At 38.3% G+C, this 17,403-nt stretch overlaps 2 protein-coding genes across 2 annotated transcripts; both read left to right on the top strand.

Moving 5' to 3' along the window:
• Positions 1–5,055: 5,055 nt before the first annotated feature.
• On the top strand, positions 5,056–8,031 carry LOC102715866 (non-specific lipid transfer protein GPI-anchored 7-like). Its single transcript, XM_015838341.2, has 3 exons — positions 5,056–5,483; positions 6,439–6,465; positions 7,659–8,031. Exons 1-3 carry the CDS (start codon positions 5,156–5,158, stop codon positions 7,745–7,747), a joined length of 444 nt encoding a protein of 147 aa, XP_015693827.2. The 5' UTR covers positions 5,056–5,155; the 3' UTR covers positions 7,748–8,031.
• A 1,326-nt stretch (positions 8,032–9,357) lies between these two features.
• LOC102717808 (mitochondrial intermediate peptidase, mitochondrial) lies at positions 9,358–17,273 on the top strand. Its single transcript, XM_006656338.3, has 17 exons — positions 9,358–9,635; positions 9,751–9,832; positions 9,926–9,978; positions 10,071–10,125; positions 10,255–10,393; positions 10,470–10,524; positions 11,898–12,120; positions 12,196–12,291; positions 13,066–13,185; positions 13,292–13,417; positions 13,717–13,872; positions 14,547–14,663; positions 15,552–15,674; positions 15,757–15,824; positions 15,963–16,098; positions 16,220–16,385; positions 16,466–17,273. The coding sequence occupies exons 1-17, from the start codon at positions 9,475–9,477 to the stop codon at positions 16,702–16,704; spliced, it is 2,115 nt and encodes a 704-aa protein (XP_006656401.3). The 5' UTR covers positions 9,358–9,474; the 3' UTR covers positions 16,705–17,273.
• Positions 17,274–17,403: the final 130 nt, after the last annotated feature.

The raw sequence follows: 17,403 nt of genomic DNA on the forward strand, positions 1-17,403 counted from the left end.
GGGCCTGAAAGTTTGCGGCCCGGTAAGCGTGTGGTTTTGGGCTTTAACGTCGAATTTGCTGCTTTACTGGGCCTTGGATCCACTGAGAAAAAATACTGGGCCTTGGATTGGAAGACCCCAGCATGTCCCAGCATGGAGGGGCCTTGGATCCATTTCGAAGGTTGAAATTTTAACCCCTTCTACCTGCACTCCTATAAACATTTTCCTACATCCGTTTTATATCGTAAGGTTTATCTAGATTCATCCATCCATAAATGTATTAATTTATATAGAAAGTCTTACATTATGAAACAGAGAAAGTATAATGGAGTAGCACCGGCCATCTACAACTCCCCAAAAAAAATTTCTATACTCTGTTTACCTCCTATTTTTTTTTATCTCTACTCTGTTTTTCAAAAAGAAAAATTGATCGTGAATCTCATATGTCAATCACTCTCACTAACTCTACTTGTTATGAGAAGAAAAAAGATTGTGAAACCAATAGACTCACATGTCAATCACAAATATATACGACAATCATGAGATGGTACATAAAAAAATAGTGTTAATAATATGTTGATATTTTTTAAACTAAAATCTCATTGCACAATCCATCCGAAGAAAGATATGAATAAATAAGTCAATTAAGCTTTATTTTGCTATACAATGCCATCTCTTGCATCTGCCTCGGTGGCTCGGTTAATTGTTCCATGAGTTAAAATTAATACGAAAGACATAACCTTCTGTTTTTTTATAGAGTGCCTTGGTTCAGATTAATTTATTTGTTTTATTTCGATTTCTACATGTTTGCTCTAACTTTGATCACTCCTTTACATGATAGTAGATATCTATAATTGCAACATCCTAGATTTGTAAACGGATGGCAGATGGCATCATGTGCATCTGCAGATAGTGACTTGTACCAAACCCAGTTTTCCATCTGTGTCTGAGGTGCTGGTGTTAGCATGATTTGCTGGCTTTGTGGTCTTCTTTTGCTTGATCCTTATCTTTATTAGAATTATTGGTGATCATTAAGCGTTTGCCGAATTGGAAGCCACGTGTTAATGTATAAGGGAGAGTGGCCTGTTCCTTAGACTCATTTAGTGTTCTGGAACCTATCATTATCAACCTCTTATCCCATGTCATGATGGTAGTAAACATGCCAAAAGAGGATTTCTTGGGTAAGTGTACACTCTTTTGTTTTGATATGCACACTGCGCTGATATTGGTCAAGATGAACTCCAGAAGATGGTTGCTGCTATTAATAAAATCAGAAAATCAATTTAATATGGAAAATTCAAGAAAAAAATAAATGGTAATGTAGCATGCAGTGCTCTAGCAAACAAAAAAGGACACAAGTTTGCTGTGAACTGTAGTATTTGTCTTTTTTCCACTTTCCAATCCATTCCATTTTTTAATAATTTCAACACAATATGAATTTCAGTTTGGATTTTATTCATAGGTGATGATAAGTTCATCCATCATTTTTCAGGCAATAAAAGGCATGTTCTATACTCTTAAAATAAGGTAACGGTGGGGCAGTGAATCTGCCACTCTGCCAACTTTGTTGTATTAGAGTATTGTTTACTAATTACTTCATGTTTTTACCAGCTACTTCTTCATGTGTTTAATATTACAAAATAATCATTCTACACAAGTTCTATCTTATTTCAACTCTAAAATATAACTTTACTATGCAAATACATCTACAAGGACGAAATTATCCCCCATAACCTCAAACTAATTTGTTCCAGGCAATATTAGAACATGTATTATTTTAATCCGTAGCAAAACACGAATATTTATCTATTTATGTTAAATGTATGTAATTAACTGGTGCTCTTTTTCAAAACTTATAATTTATTTAAATCCGTAGCAATGGATATTTAGCTAGTTGTGTTAAATGTATGCAATTAACTGTTGCACTTTTTCGAAACATTTATGGCCCTCTGTAGATTTGCCTGATTAACAGGACTAACTGGTACCACAGACGAGATAAGGAAGGTGCCTGCCTGCCTCATCAAGCTTACTGTACGAATACAAAGGAGGAGGAGATCTAAAAAATTAATGCTCCTCTGAAGATCTGATGTGTTATTTAAGTCACTGTAATTACTAGACTACATGTCATTTCATAATCAACTGAAGCATAATTTCATTGTATAAACAACTGCGAATACAGAGCAGAAATGTCTTTATTTAGAACCAAAACAACTACACTGCTTTTGTTTGGGCCATTTCTTGAACTAAAATGCCTAACTTGCCAGCATGAGCATGCCCTGTTCATAGTGGTCCACATGCTTTATCCCTTATAGCAAGGGTTACTGCTATATATTAATGAGCCTGCCAAACCACACTGATTAAGCAGGCAACAAAAGCATTTATTGGATGCAGCCATGTGGTATACGATATATGTGATTACTGATATAAGCTGATAATTATAATGATTATGAGTTGTCTCTACATATGTAGTTTATGTAGCTGTCTCCACTTGCTCGGTACTTGTATTTGATCTCTACAGTTAAACTTTGACGGGACGAGCTACCATCTTGACCAATTTTCAGTTTTAGGTTGCAAGTTAAGAGATGAGTAAGTCTGTAAATAAGCATGTAAAGTTATGCATAAAAAGGAAGCTCTTAGACTTTTCCATAACTTTTTTAGTAGCTGCTACATCAAATGTTTAGACACCAATTAGAAGTATTAAATATAGACTATTAACAAAACTCATCACACACTCTGAACTATTTCGCGAGACGAATCTATTGAGCCTAATTAGTCCATGATTAGCGAATGTGATGCTACAATAAACAATTGCTAATCGTGTATTAATTAGGCTTTAAAAATTTGTCTAACGAAATAGCCTTTATTTATGCAATTAGTTTTTGTTATCAGTCTATATTTAATACTCCTAATTAATATTTAAATATCCAATGTGAGGAGGGACAGAAAATTCCATGAATCCAAACAGCCACTTCCTCTTGAATTGGTGATTGAACTGAAGAAGGCCTATCCATTACAGAGCACCTAGACACTTTAGTGAAAGACAAGTATAGCAGGCACGATGTTGAACTTTATGCAGAAATCTGGTAGTAGTTGCAATGTTCTCTTTCTGGATTCATACTCGCAAAGTTGTGTTTTTCTTGCGCTGTTTATTTGCATCATATAATGAAGGATGACTATGCTTATCTACCTTCACGTACCTGATGGACCTGAAGATAGATTTTGCTAATTTATTTTGGCAAGTACTATGATGGAGCTGAAGGAATCATTACAGGAATTCGAGACAGCATGAGTAGCTGAAAGCTTTGTGACACATTTTGTTTTGATCATGATGATTCAGAAATTTTCAGGTGGATTTGAATCTACTTTCACGGGGAATCCATAATAACTTCACACTTTTTAATTACATGTATGGTTTGTCCATCAACAGTGGTCAAACGCACAGTCCAAATCTTCACCTGGTAATTACTGAAAATTCACATTGGAAGTGTTCAAAGGCACAGTTCCTCCAACATGTCAATGTCATCTCTGCTTCCATGTCCTACTAGTTTGGAGTATTAACTTTGCAATTGTTTCTTTGTCTGGGAGCAAATGTTCAACTGTTCAAGTCAAGATCTGACTATCTGAGAGGTTTCAGGGAGTTCATGCCGTCCCTTGGCCATATGATGCTGTTCGTATTCCAGGCCTAAGACTTGGTCAGAATTCAGAAGTCAACTGACTGGAAGGTTCAGAGCAGCGTCCTTGGCCAGCCATTGTAGAATTTGATAGAAGTATTTTATTTTAATCTGTTCTATACTTACATTCTTGATCATTAATCATGTGATGTGGACAGGCTAATTGTCTGTAATCTCTTTCCAGTTTTCCATGCAGTTGCAATGCACTTTTACTACGGTTAGAAGTTGGAACAAAATGGAAGATTTTTGCAATCAACATTGCACTTTCGCTTAGGAAAAAGCATAAAAAATGACCATTTACAGTTTCCACTTTGGACTGATTGCATGTAAGTTGAAACTTACAACGTAATTATCAGATCTTAAGTGTTCTGGGAGGCCTTCTGTTGCTTGAATATTAAATTGTAGGCGTGAAAATGTCGAAAAATTCGGCCTGTCCTCTAGGCTCTATCTAGCCATGTTCAAACAGGACCCAGCCCTGTCGGCCTGAAAAAGCCTAAGCGTGGCCCGGCCCTACAGTCCACTGGGTCAAGTCCGGGCCTAGCTATTGAAGCATGAAAAAAAAGACCAAATTATGAAAAATCTAAGGCCTCATACTTTATTATAATCTAGCTTATTATTAGTAAGCTAAAAGAAATAAAGAGATTATTTTTATAGCTTATTATAATCTGAATGAATGATGGATTAGTATAATCCGATAAGCTCATCAAGAGGAGCTTTTTTATTATTATTAGATGGTAAAAGACCCACTACCTTGGATTACTTCTGATTAATTATCTGACCTGCCATCGTATGCTTAAAAAATAGTTGAGGACATTATAGACTTTAGCTATGCAAACTAAATAATCTAGGTTTCTAATAATCTAGAGAAAGAAAAAGCTTGCAACTTAGATCCTGTTTGTTTCTATTTAGGATTATTATAAACTGGGTTATTAGGAATAATCTCAACAAATAGAGGATTATTCTCCTCCAATTTATAATAACCTAACTCAATAAGCTAGATTATAATAATCCAAAAAAAAAACAAGGTCTAAAAAACCTGAAAAGGTCTTGTCGGACCCGAGAAAGACCAGGAGTTGGTCCAGGCCCGAGCTTTGTTTATTTTTTTAAATAGTTGGGCTTGGACCTGGGTTTTTTGGCTAGGCTTTTTTTATACTTGGCCTAGTGTTTGAACAGGCGCACCTCTAGTTAGCATTTTTGTTAAAAAATATTCAAACCTCACAAACAGCTTGACAAAATGATCTTATTTTTGAACGAGCATAGTAGAAAATTGGATTGTGTTTTCTTACTTGCTCTAAAATTCTTGGATGCCAATTCCCAAAAACTAACCGAACCTGAAAAGTACAAGTGCTGATACCCTCAAGATCTGTACAACAAAATTCCTCTTTTCTATAAAGCAAACGCTCCACACACACACACACCTACCGCCAAGTGTAATGCGCGTTTAGAAAAAGAAGAAGAAAAAGGCACCACCTTTGCCCGCTGCCCACGAGAAATCGGAGAGAGAGATGGCGACGCGGATGCCAACGGCGGCGGCGGCGGCGGCGGCGGTGGCCATGGTGGTGGCGATGGTGGCCTCGCTGGCGGCGGCGCAGTCGCCAAGCACGCCGAGCTGCGCGGCGAAGCTGGTGCCGTGCGCGCAGTACATGAACGGGACGGACACGCCGCCGGCCGCCTGCTGCGACCCGCTCAAGGAGGCGGTGAAGAGCGAGCTCAAGTGCCTCTGCGACCTCTACGCCTCGCCGGAGATCTTCAAAGCCTTCAACATCAACATCACCGACGCCCTCCGCCTCTCCAAGCGCTGCGGCATCAGCGAGACCACCAGCATGTGCCCCGGTAATTAACCTGATTATTTACCTCCTCCTCTTCTTTAAACAGCAGAAAAAAATGTTATTTTGATAGAAATTACCACCATGATCTAATTCATCCAAAAATTAAAGCATGATTTAACTGTTTCTACACTGACTAAATGTGAGGCCTTGTTCTTCCTAATGCATTGTTGCCTGGTTGGTGTTTGCACTTGCACATCAAAGTCACTGCACTGTGGCTGAAGAAGTAAATACAATTAGATTTTCTTTACACTAAATGCCGCGTAAACTGTTATTGTGTCATACCTGCTAGTAGTGATAAATAGTATTTACTCCTAGATGTAATTAACACAAATTTGAAGAAGGCTGGCGTGAATGTTTTTTTTTTTTCTGGTTGCGTAGGGAAGTTTGGCCTTGCGTTTCCGTCTCCATCAGGTCAAAAATGAAACAAAGAAAAACATAGAGGTGTAAGACCAGAAATTTGGAGGCATCCAGCTGATTCCCTTTTTTTGCCTCCCCAGTCTTGTCCTGTAATTAGCTTATTTAATCTGAAGACTCTATGGTGTCAGATTATACCAGTTCGCCCTTCATTATAATACCATGCCTTGGGTATAAAATTAGATGAATGATTAGTCCCAGCCCAGTCTTGGGTATAGTATTGTAGCCATTTCACATTTTGGATATTGTTTACAGACCAATTAGGAAAATGGCTAATTTCTTTGACTTGATGAAATGGAATCATGAAACTTTAATCTGGAATGGGTTAGCACTGTCTGTGCTGGTAACTTTTACCAAACAGCATTTCCAATTTCATTTTTTGAGGTCACGTCAGGAATCCTTGCAGTTCGTTATTTATATCTGTTGTATTTGGCCAACTGTCATTTTATTCTTTCATATTTGCAATAACTAATCTTTTCTTCAGATAGTTTTAACTCATAGCTTGTATGGTTCTCTGATAAGTTCCCTACAATGACAATTTGCAGGAAATTCTCCCACGAACTCTCCTCCAGGTAGTATGGGCTTTCTCAAGATAAACATGCATAGCTCTTTAAACCTTAAATTTGCTTGCTCTACCTTACTTCCTGAAACTTTTCATCTGATCAGATAATTTTCGGTACTATGAATTTCAATTAGAACTGCAGTAGCATATTGATCAAGTCATATTAGATAGTCCCGTAGAAACAAATTACTCAATTTCTATTTGATGTGAACTTGGAGATGGGTCTATTGAAAACCGAAGCATTCATACTTATGCCCCAGTTAATTAAATAGATGAATGAACTGTGTATTCCTGGACATTTATTATACATGGTCCCAAGGATTACTGTGGACTAGAGTTTTGCAGAATCATATGAAATGAAGACTCATCACTGCCGCATGATACCTGTTTATAAAGAGGTTGGCTACAGTGCTCTCCACTAGTAGTATTATCGTCGGCGCAAGAATCTCGACCGTTGATATAGAGTTCTACTACCAGTAGTTGATATGGTGGTATAAATAGATCTGATATATTTTATTATAAAAAATAAACGGTCTAGATTAATTATACTATTGGTATGGTAGAGAGCATCGTAAAATACCTAGTTTATAAAATGTTTATAGTGCAAAAATCATACCAGTTAAGACAGATAATAAATGCTGCACAAAGTAGGAGTTAGTTTTGTCTGCACAAATTTATTTGAAGATGTGCCATCTTAAGTCGGCAAGCCAACCAAACACTTGGTGCTCAGCCTAACTAGCATCATTAAAAGAAGCTACTCAATATTTAACTGGGACAGTTTGTATTGATCTGGGCATCTGGCATGCTATTACGGAGTCATATTTATACTTCCTACTGCTGTCAGTCAGTTCGCTAGTGATGATGTTTTCCATTTTCCCTCGCGCTAAAGACGAAGTTGCTGTGTCAAATTCTTCTAAATTGCAGAATTGCTATGATCAGTATTGTGTTTGCTGTTCAGAGATTGCAAACGTTGGTTCTTCTTTCTTTAGAGAGTTATTGGGTCTAAATTACCAACATAAAGGGTAACAAAAATCTCATTCTGCCAATGTGGTATTTTTCCTTCCATATAAAACAACTAAAAATTAAAAGTTTATTCGAGTTGTCCGCATAATGAAAATACATTGACTATGCATTTAACATCACAAAAAACACTTAATTTTTGTACCTTACAATTCTTGATATTGATTGCATCCTCTCCATCAGGTAGCAAAAACGCCGGCCATCGCACTGTGTCAGCTGGTCTTCCTGGACTGATGAGCTTGTTCCTAGCCTTGTGGTCTGTATTGGCATAAGAAATTTTGGTTCCACCAACCACCAGAGATGCTGTTCGTCATCCTGCAGTAGAGGATTTCGCATGATGCATGTACGGTGTTGTTTGCTTGGTGATGTTACTCATCGTGTGCTTGATGAGGAATCGTTTTGCTGTGTATCAATGTCGCAGTGTCTGTAGTAGAGTTGCTTCCTGTTCCTGGAGCCTGAATATTCCCTCGCTGTTTTCTTCGTTGTGTTGTGCTGCTGTACTTAGAACTGGCCTGATCAAAGCATATTAATGGATGAATTGTTATCTTCTAATCAACATGCTTTTTTTTCGATGTAATTGTGAAATACAATAATTTGCCATGCTAGCTTCAATTACCTGTGATTTCGAGGGGATTTATTCCCCTCTGTGTTTAAAAAAAAAATTGAGGGGATTCTCCCCCACTGCTTTCCATCTCATCCTCCGTGAGTCGTTGTGATCCGTTGGATCAAACACAAGTGGTTTAGATTGACGATGGTAAAACCAGGTGGGATGTTTTTTTTTAAAGACGATCGTTACGGGTGATTGCATGAAAAAAAAACAAACAACATCTTTACAAACTAAAATAATTTATGAATAAATATTTTATACATTTATTCTTTGCGACCTAAAAGTTAAGGTTGAAAAATAAATTTCGACAAAAAGTCACAAAATTAAATCTAAATTTAAAATTTATATTTTGGCTTATAAATATAGACAGAAGCAAAAAAGATTTGAGTGTATATTTGCTTGTACCCAAAATATTAAGGAAAAATTGCAAGGATGCCATTATAATTTTGTAAAATTAGAGATATGTCATATTGACTTACATGTCATTGACTCATACAGGCTCCATATGCCATTGAGATACCAATAACATATCTCTAACTTTACAAAATTTTAATGGTATGTTTGCAAATTTTCCAAATATTAATTATATCGTCGTCATTCACCAATGTCAGCGAACCCTTGCTGGGCTTATTGTCATCCTATGGACCAAGAATGGCGGCCCACATCGAGTACAGAAAAGCCCACCCGGATTATTTTCAAATAGGTCCTCGAACAATGTACTATTTTCGTTTTTATACCCACAAAAGTTACTAGTTCAAATCAGAGTCGAGCCCTAGCTGCAATTTTCGCATTTTTGGCCATTTTAAAAAACTTATTTTATAAATAGACCCGTTAAAAAACTTGTTACACAGATAGATATTTTTGACCACGCCAACGTCATTGACGCCGTCGTTGTATAGGACGACACCAATGACATTGGCGCCGTCCTCCTGCCACACGAACTCAACAAAATCATTTGGAGTACGGCGCTAATGTCATTGGCGCCGTCCTCTATACAACGACGATGCCAATGACGTCGGCGCGGTCAAAAAAAACTATTTATACAATAAGTTTTTTCACGAATCTATTTATAAAATAAGCTTTTTAAAAGAGCCAGGATGTCAAAATTCCACCGAGCCCCAGGACCCAGCCATTCGCCTACCCCTAGTCGTAACCGGTGGATGAACCGTAGGCGGCCGTTATGGATTCAGGAGAGAATGCGAAGGGGATATTTTCACAAAACACCCCCAAACAGCAGGATTTTACATTCCTTCTCACAAACCCCCGGCCCCACCGCCCCATCCCCTTCCTCTCCCCCCCCCCCCCCCCCCAATGGTCCGGCGAGCGGCGGCGGCGGCGGCGAGGTCTGGAGACGTGGAGCCGTCGGGGCGAATCAACTGAGCGCCTCCCGCAATGCTCTCTCGCGCGGCCCGAATCCGCCGCGCCGCGGTGGCGGCCTTCTCCACCACCGCCGCCGCCGCCGCCGCGGCGAGGCCGGGGACTGGGCTGTACGGCTTCGATGTGCTGCGCACGGCCAGGGGCTTCCGCCGCTTCGTCGACGACGCTATCGAGAGGTAAGGGGGTGGAGGTGCTAAACGCCCTGAACCTTCCAGCGTCTCCCTCGCCTCGTCGCCCGGAACCGAACATTGGCTGCTGGGTTTACTGAAATTGTATTGCTCAAACGCGCAGGTCCGACGAACTCGTGGCCTACATCGCCCGGCTGCCGCCGTCCGCGGAGATTGTCCGCGCCATGGACGAGATATCGAACACTGTAGCCTACTTGCTCTCTTGCTAGTGAAATTTGAATTTGTGGCTGAGTTGGAATGGGGGTAGTGATGCGTTTTATACTTGGTGATTTGGTTAGGTCTGTTCAGTTATTGACTCTGCAGAATTGTGCAGGAACACGCACCCAGATAGGTGAGTGCATGATGGTTTGATACTTACCGAAATATTATACACTGGAACAACGGGTTTTAGTTCTGACCAATTACACATGTACTTTGTCTCAGGGAGTTTATGGATGAGGCAGATAAGGCATCAATGAGGATTTATGAGCATCTTCAAGTAAGCTTGATAACATGAATGTTGTTTACCCAAATTGTTTGGTTTGAGGAAAAAAACCAAGGGAGATAACTGAGTGAACTGACCCAAGACAGAACCATTAGATTTCACTTCTTCTGTAACACTATGCAGTACCTGAATACCAATACTACTTTGTACAATGCAATACTTAAAGCTGAGAGCGAAGGTGTCCTGCTCACAGAAGAAGCTCGAAGGGCAGCAACGACCTTGCGTGTTGACTTTGAGAAGGGGGGAATTCATCTTCCTAAAGGTTGCCATACGAGAGCTATACTATGCTTGTTGTTTCCCACTGACTGTTTCTAAAAACATAATTTCTTCCATGGCAGATAAACTCGACCATGTTAATCATCTGAACCTTGAGATTGCCCAGTTGGGTCGAAAGTAGGTACATGAATTGTATAATTCAGTGGCTGTCATAATCTTTTTGTTGTTGAACTGTTTATATTGGCTTTTCATTCTTTGTTCCGGTTGCATGTCTGCAACTTACTATCGCCTGTCAACAAGTGATCTCTTTATTTGGTGACATTTGCTAGCTGGCAAGATATATTTTTTATGTGGTCTAGAGTTAATAACTTAATATTGATCAGTAGGGATGCTTCTGTTTGAAAACATAGTATCATTTTTGAGCTTGATTGACTGCACAGAGCCTGTACAGATGTGTGTCAAACTGTCTTACTGCCTCCTTTGTTGTATAGCTATTCTGTTACAATGCTTAAAAATAGCAGGATCAAATTAGCGAAAAGGGCATGTAGCCCAGCGGTTAGAGTGGCTCAAGTAGCACCTCTAGGGCCGCGTTCGGCAGGCTTGATTAGATATCTTATCATCCTCGTTTTCCACGCGCATGCTTCCCGAACTGCTAAACGGTGTATTTTTTGCAAAAAAATTCTATAGGAAAGTTGCTTTAAAAAATCATATTAGTCTCTTCATATTTTTTAATAATTAATAATTAATTAATCATGTACTAATCTATTACTATGTTTTTTGCGCCGGATAAGTTAACTTATCTTCCTCCCTACCGAACACGGCCTAGGTCCTGAGTTTGACTCACCACAGGAGTGAATTTTAGGATTGGTTAAAAGTTCACTTGTTGGCCCCTAAAAACATGTGTTAAGAATCGACCTACGAAGGGTGGGCCCTCGTATGGGGCAGGGGCCTTAAAGCACGGGCTAAGGACCGATCCATAGGGTGCGAGTCCATATATGAGGAGCTAGGGTTCGTGGTCTTTCTCGGCTGGTTTGGTTGAGGTTTCTTCTTCTTAATGAAAAGCTGTGTGGGCGGTCATTCCCCCCCCCCCCATCAAGTTTTATTTTTTGAATTACCTACTAAATCTAAATACTTAGTAATCCTCTTATCATCATATTACTAATATAAATGGTTTAGTCCATGTAGAGACTATTAAGTATGAGGCTAAGGTGTATATCTATCTTGTCAATGATGCATTTATTTAATGTATTTTCCATTATCATTAGAAATGCGAGAAATGATGTTGGATCGCCAATGCACATACAATATGCATGTGGCTTATAAGTGTATTCGTGAATGATCTGTCTTCAAACGTCATTCTGAATTGTTTATAAGGATCTCTATTAGTTTATCTTTTTTAGTCAGTTTAACTGCATGGTTCCATTATGGCTTTCCTGTTTTTGTACCTGTGATTATGTGAATTGTAATTCATGCAATGCGTGCTGATATGAGGTTCTAAAATGTATAATTTTTCATGTTGCTAGTGAACTTACCCATATTTTCTGTGCCAGGTTCAGTGAAAATGTTATGAACAAACCTGGTTTTGTGGATATATATCCAGCTTCACGCATTCCAAGAAATATGCAACGCCATTTCAAATCCATTCACCGTATCAAACCTTGGGGTGATGAGGAACAAAGAAAACAAACGGACACTACAAAGCAAAAGGGTCTTAGGATAGTTACTGATTCAGGAACTCTATCAACAGCTCTGAGATGGGTCTCAGATGAGGAAGTATGTTCCCTTTATTCAACTCACCAATCATTAGTTGTCAATGTGTTGTATGTTATCAATCTAACATTTCCAAAGATCAGGAGACATGCATACATGGTAGGAAACTCTGAACCCTGTGAAAACATTGCAGTACTTGACAAACTTATAAGTGCACGCGACGAGCTTGCAAAGGTATTTGTTTTTCATGTTATTGCCTCGAAGGAAATAGAGGCTCTTCTGTCATTGTTTTAAATTTGCCTTTATTATTATTATAAACTACAATAAATGGTGTACTGTTAACTATGCATTTTTTGTAATACAGAGAAGATATGAGGGTTAAGCTATGGTTAGGTTTACTTGAAATAGCTTGTTTAACATGCATTCTTGTATGCACCAATATCTGGTAAATTATTTCAAGTATATAGTATCTTCAGTCAAAGGTTTCAACCATGTAGTTGAGGAATTAAAAAATTGAGTTGGCATTCCGTGGACAATATTCCTAGCTAATGGAAGGCCATTTTGTTGATTTAGTCCAGAATTTTTGGATGAAGAATCAATGTTCCTTCCCAAAGGGCCCTGGATGACATATATGGGCTTCATTGTGTTTGTCTTTAGCAAATATCTATGCTAGATGTGACATGTTGAACTTCCTTATCTCACAGCATAGGATCCAGTGAGAGTTAAGTGGATGGCCTGCCCTCTTCCTTTTGTAGTAAAATGTGCTGCAGCCTGCAGCTTGCCTTTCTGTAAATGGTTTTGCTTGGGTCTTATCTGCTGGGACCAATTAGACCAAAAATTTAGTACAAGTTGCATTTCTTATTCTCATCGAGTTTCTAAGTATGTTCACAAAAAACCATGGCACTGATCACATTATTAACTTGTGGGTAGATGAATGAATATTTTTCAGTATCTACTGCTATTCCAGGACAAGCTAGACTGTTTTCTTATTCTTGTCCCTTTTGCCAGACTATGGGATGCAAATCATATGGTGACTTTGCTATTCGTCCTAATATGGCTGCATCTGTAGATGTTGTCATGTCATTTCTCAACGATTTGAGTGACACAGTTAGACACAAAGCTGACGAGGTATGCAAGGGAGTCAGCTTCATTGCTGCTTGGATAATTTGACATTATTCATTGAATATTATATCCAACCACTAGTCTCTCTCTGTTGATAGTACCCTCTTTGCAGGAAATTAAGAGTATACAGGACTTCAAGAGAACAGTATGCAATGAAAAGAGTGCTAATCTTGAACCCTGGGATGAGGATTACTTTATTGGAATGATGAAATCATCTGCACATGGCTTGGATGTCTCAGTATGTGCTAATTTTTGTGGCGATGAGCATAAAAATATAGTTGAACTACTCGTAACATGTTATTTAGATCACAACCTAGATCTTTATGTAAATTCAAAACCATAGGTTGACAGAAGCCAAATGCAACCTAAATTTGGTAATTGTGGACTAAATTGATTATAATTTGAAGACAAGAAACAGTACCAAATTACTTCATAATTTAATATATGTCAATGAAAAAGGTTAATGTTCAGTGATGCCTTTAACATCATTACATATTTAACTTTTGCCTTTCTGGCCATATTTGAAATATCTAACAGGTAGTCGCAGCATACTTTCCATTGTCCCAGTGCCTAAAAGGCTTAAACGTGCTGGTGGAATCATTATTTGGTGCCACGTTCCATCAGATTCCTATGGGGGATGGAGAGTCATGGCATCCAGACGTGATAAAGTTGTCTCTCCATCATCCTAACGAGGTATTATAGTGTTAAGCTTAGTTTATTAGTTCTAAAAAAATAGTAAGCTACTGCATCTTATCCAATCTAAATCTACAAAAGCATGTAACTATATGCATGACAATGAGTAGGTTTCCTTTCTCAAGGAACAGTTCTTAGGGAAATGAGTATGCCAGATACCAATCACAGCAATCCTGTTTTTGTTACTAAAATCAAAATCGACAAATACCAGAAATAACTTTTGAATGATAGCTAAGTAGGCAAACTACAAAATTGACATTCTGCGGTTACTGGTTAATACACCTGTATATGTTCTGTGCAGTCAAACATATCCTGTCTGAGAATTGGCCATGTACTCATATCCTATTTGTGCAGTGTAAATACCATAGAACTTGAACAACTAGAAGAAGTATGACAGGAATCTGTTACAGATTTATCTACCACCAATGCCATTCAAGTTGGTACTAAGATATCATAAAATGTTATGCTATTCGGAGAAAAAAATGATTCAAAGCTATTAGATCTAAAGGTATTTCTTAATAAAATGTATATTTTTGCATTACAATTATCAGTCCCCAAATTCTTTGTAATGCATACATGATCAATTGGATTCTTCTAAGGGGTGGTCTAACCAAGGATCCTAGTTACTACTACTAGTGTGCACCCACTGTTGACCTCATCTTCTTAATGAGCAGGGTGATTTAGGATTTATGTATCTTGATCTCTACTCCAGAAAGGGTAAATATCCAGGGTGTGCTCACTTTGCTATCAGAGGGGGGCGACGATTGTCAGACTCAGACTACCAACTTCCAGTATGTTCTCTTGTTTATGTTTATTTGAGAAAATTGCTTTGGTGGTACACAAACTTGCCAGGTGGGTGCAATTTAATACATAAATTCGTAAAATGCTCAAACTTGTTTGGTGCGTGTGAACCAAGTCCAAAACAACAAATTGTGACAAATTATGTTGAGTTAGAGTTGATTAGGATGTCAAATGTGCATATTAGGATTTGAAATGTCATATGTGCAAATAGCCTTCATGTATACTTTGTATTTTTTTTTATTTCCATTTTTGTATTTATTTCATACTCCCTTTATATCTTGTATATAAGAAGTACATAAAATAACTTACTCTATGTTTGATCGAGCGTGTACATATGTATATGACATTACCTTGACATATGTGCCTACATGAGATCCTAATCAATGTTTAATTTAGTGAAATTAGTCATAGCATGTCCTTGTGGCTTTGGTTTGCATTCATTAGACAAATTTGTGCATCGAAGTGAGCGGTTTATAAGTTTATGTACTAAATTGCACCCACCTCACAAGTTTGTGCACCGGTAGCGCAATTTACTCTTTTTATTTCATGAATAACAAGGGAATCGGCATTTCCAAATTGATGTGGAATTACTCTTTAGGTTTGTTTTGTATTTTTCACAGTACTTTGGCTGTTTACAAAAATGTGGAACACATCATTCTGTACCTTTTAAAAACCAAATATTGAAATTAAACAAGAACAAGGTCTAAGGCTTTTGTGTACCTTATTTAGGTTTACTCTCTCTTTGTTCAACGTAGATCAAGAACTTCTGACAGTATGTAAATGATGCTTAGAAGTAAAGAAAAACAATATCTACGATACATGCTGTCAATTCATTTCATTCTTTTTTATTAATAGAATCTAGTTATGTTGCTTTTCAGATCGTTGCTTTAGTTTGCAACTTTTCAAGTTCGAGTAAAATAACTGCCAGGCTTAACCATTGGGATGTTGAAACTCTATTTCATGAGTTTGGCCATGCTCTTCATTCTCTACTCTCAAGAACGGTATTTCGCTTGTTCTTTATAATATTTAGGCCTCTCCAATGACTCCAGCACTGCTTATCTGCCAGAACAATGATATTTGCAGGAATATCAACATTTCTCTGGTACTAGAGTTGCCCTTGATGTGGCTGAAACTCCATCAAACCTCTTTGAGTACGTATGACTCATTGCTCAAAATAAAACTTTATCCATTAGCACTTCAGTAGTGCATCTAATTTTGGTTTATCCAACATACGGCAGCATTTGCTATATACCTTCTTTATAAGTAGTTGAGTTCAATCCACACTGCAGGTTCTATGCATGGGATTATCGTGTTTTGAGGAAATTTGCTGTTGATGAAACAACTGGTGATCCGATACCAGAAAAGCTGGTAAAGGCACTAAATGCTTCTCGGAACATGTTTCCAGCAATGGAGCTCCAGCGTCAGGTTTTCTTCTCGTCACAGCTCTTATTTCTTATCTCTAACAATTGGATTCGACCTTTTTTTTGTCCATATATGTGGCGTTCCTTCACTTTGTGTTATTGACTATTTTGCCTTCCTTCCCCAGATTTTCTATTCTATAATGGACTTGACTTTGTTTGGAGAGCAAGGATCCAAGCCAATGGACACAATTTCTACTGTAGCTGATTTGAGGAGAAAGCATACAAGTTGGAAATTTGTAGAAGGCACACACTGGCATTCTAGATTCACTCATCTTATAAATTACGGTGCTGGTAAGATTTCTATAGTTCTACAAGGAAATTCCATGCTTCGATTTTCATAACCACTGTTCTTTATTTCAACATTATTGCAGGCTATTATAGCTATCTTTATGCTAGATGTTTTGCCACAACTATATGGCAAGAAGTATGCCAAGATGATCCATTATCCCACAGCACAGGTAGTGCACTTAGGGACAAATTTCTTAAGTATGGTGGAGCCAAGGATCCTTCCGCCCTGTTAAAGGATTTTGTAGGTGATTCCATTATTAGAAACTCTGGAGGAGGAATAATCCCTGATATTAGCTCCTTGTGTAAAGAAGTTGGTTTGTGAAATACCATTATGAGTGGAGATTGGGATCATTATTTTTGACATTGAGATGATTTAAAGGGCCAAAAGATTGTCATGATAATATGGTATCATGGAGATGGTGGAGGTCAGGAGCTTTGTCTGCCACTGGGTCGCAGGAACTAGTTGAAGATCAAGCTGAAAAAGTGATACCAGATTCTTGACAAAGAACTGAAATGATTCTCAATACAGGATCCTCTATTTCAACCTTTGCAGGTTAGATCAGCAGGGTACTTGGTGGATCCTGTTTCACCATTGTTGAATCGCCAGTTTTAACTTGCGGCTGCAAAGGTGGGCTTTGCCCTGTCAACTGATTTTTGACATTTACTCCGATTGGTCGGAGCTGTTGTTCAAAAGTTATAGTGTCCCAGGCTAATCCTCTATACTCCATCACATGTAATTCGCTAAACTGATCATATAAGTGCAAGATGTGCCCCGATGATTTTTTTTAAGGAAAAAAAACTCAATTCACACGCATCAATTAAGTATCAATTAACGCTTAATAGCGTCCAAATAATTTGTGAAGCTATCCAGGATGTTCAGCGTGTGTGTCTGCTGCAGTTCTCTGACAATTTTCTTTGAGTATTGCACACATGCTGGTTACTGTAGGAGAAGATCATAGTGGAAGGTCATATCAGGTAAACAACCAGACGACACTGCTGTCAATGCTTCATCCAGTTTCTA

This window comes from Oryza brachyantha, chromosome 6 (genome assembly GCF_000231095.2).
Source record: "Oryza brachyantha chromosome 6, ObraRS2, whole genome shotgun sequence".
NCBI classification, from domain to species: domain Eukaryota; kingdom Viridiplantae; phylum Streptophyta; class Magnoliopsida; order Poales; family Poaceae; genus Oryza; species Oryza brachyantha.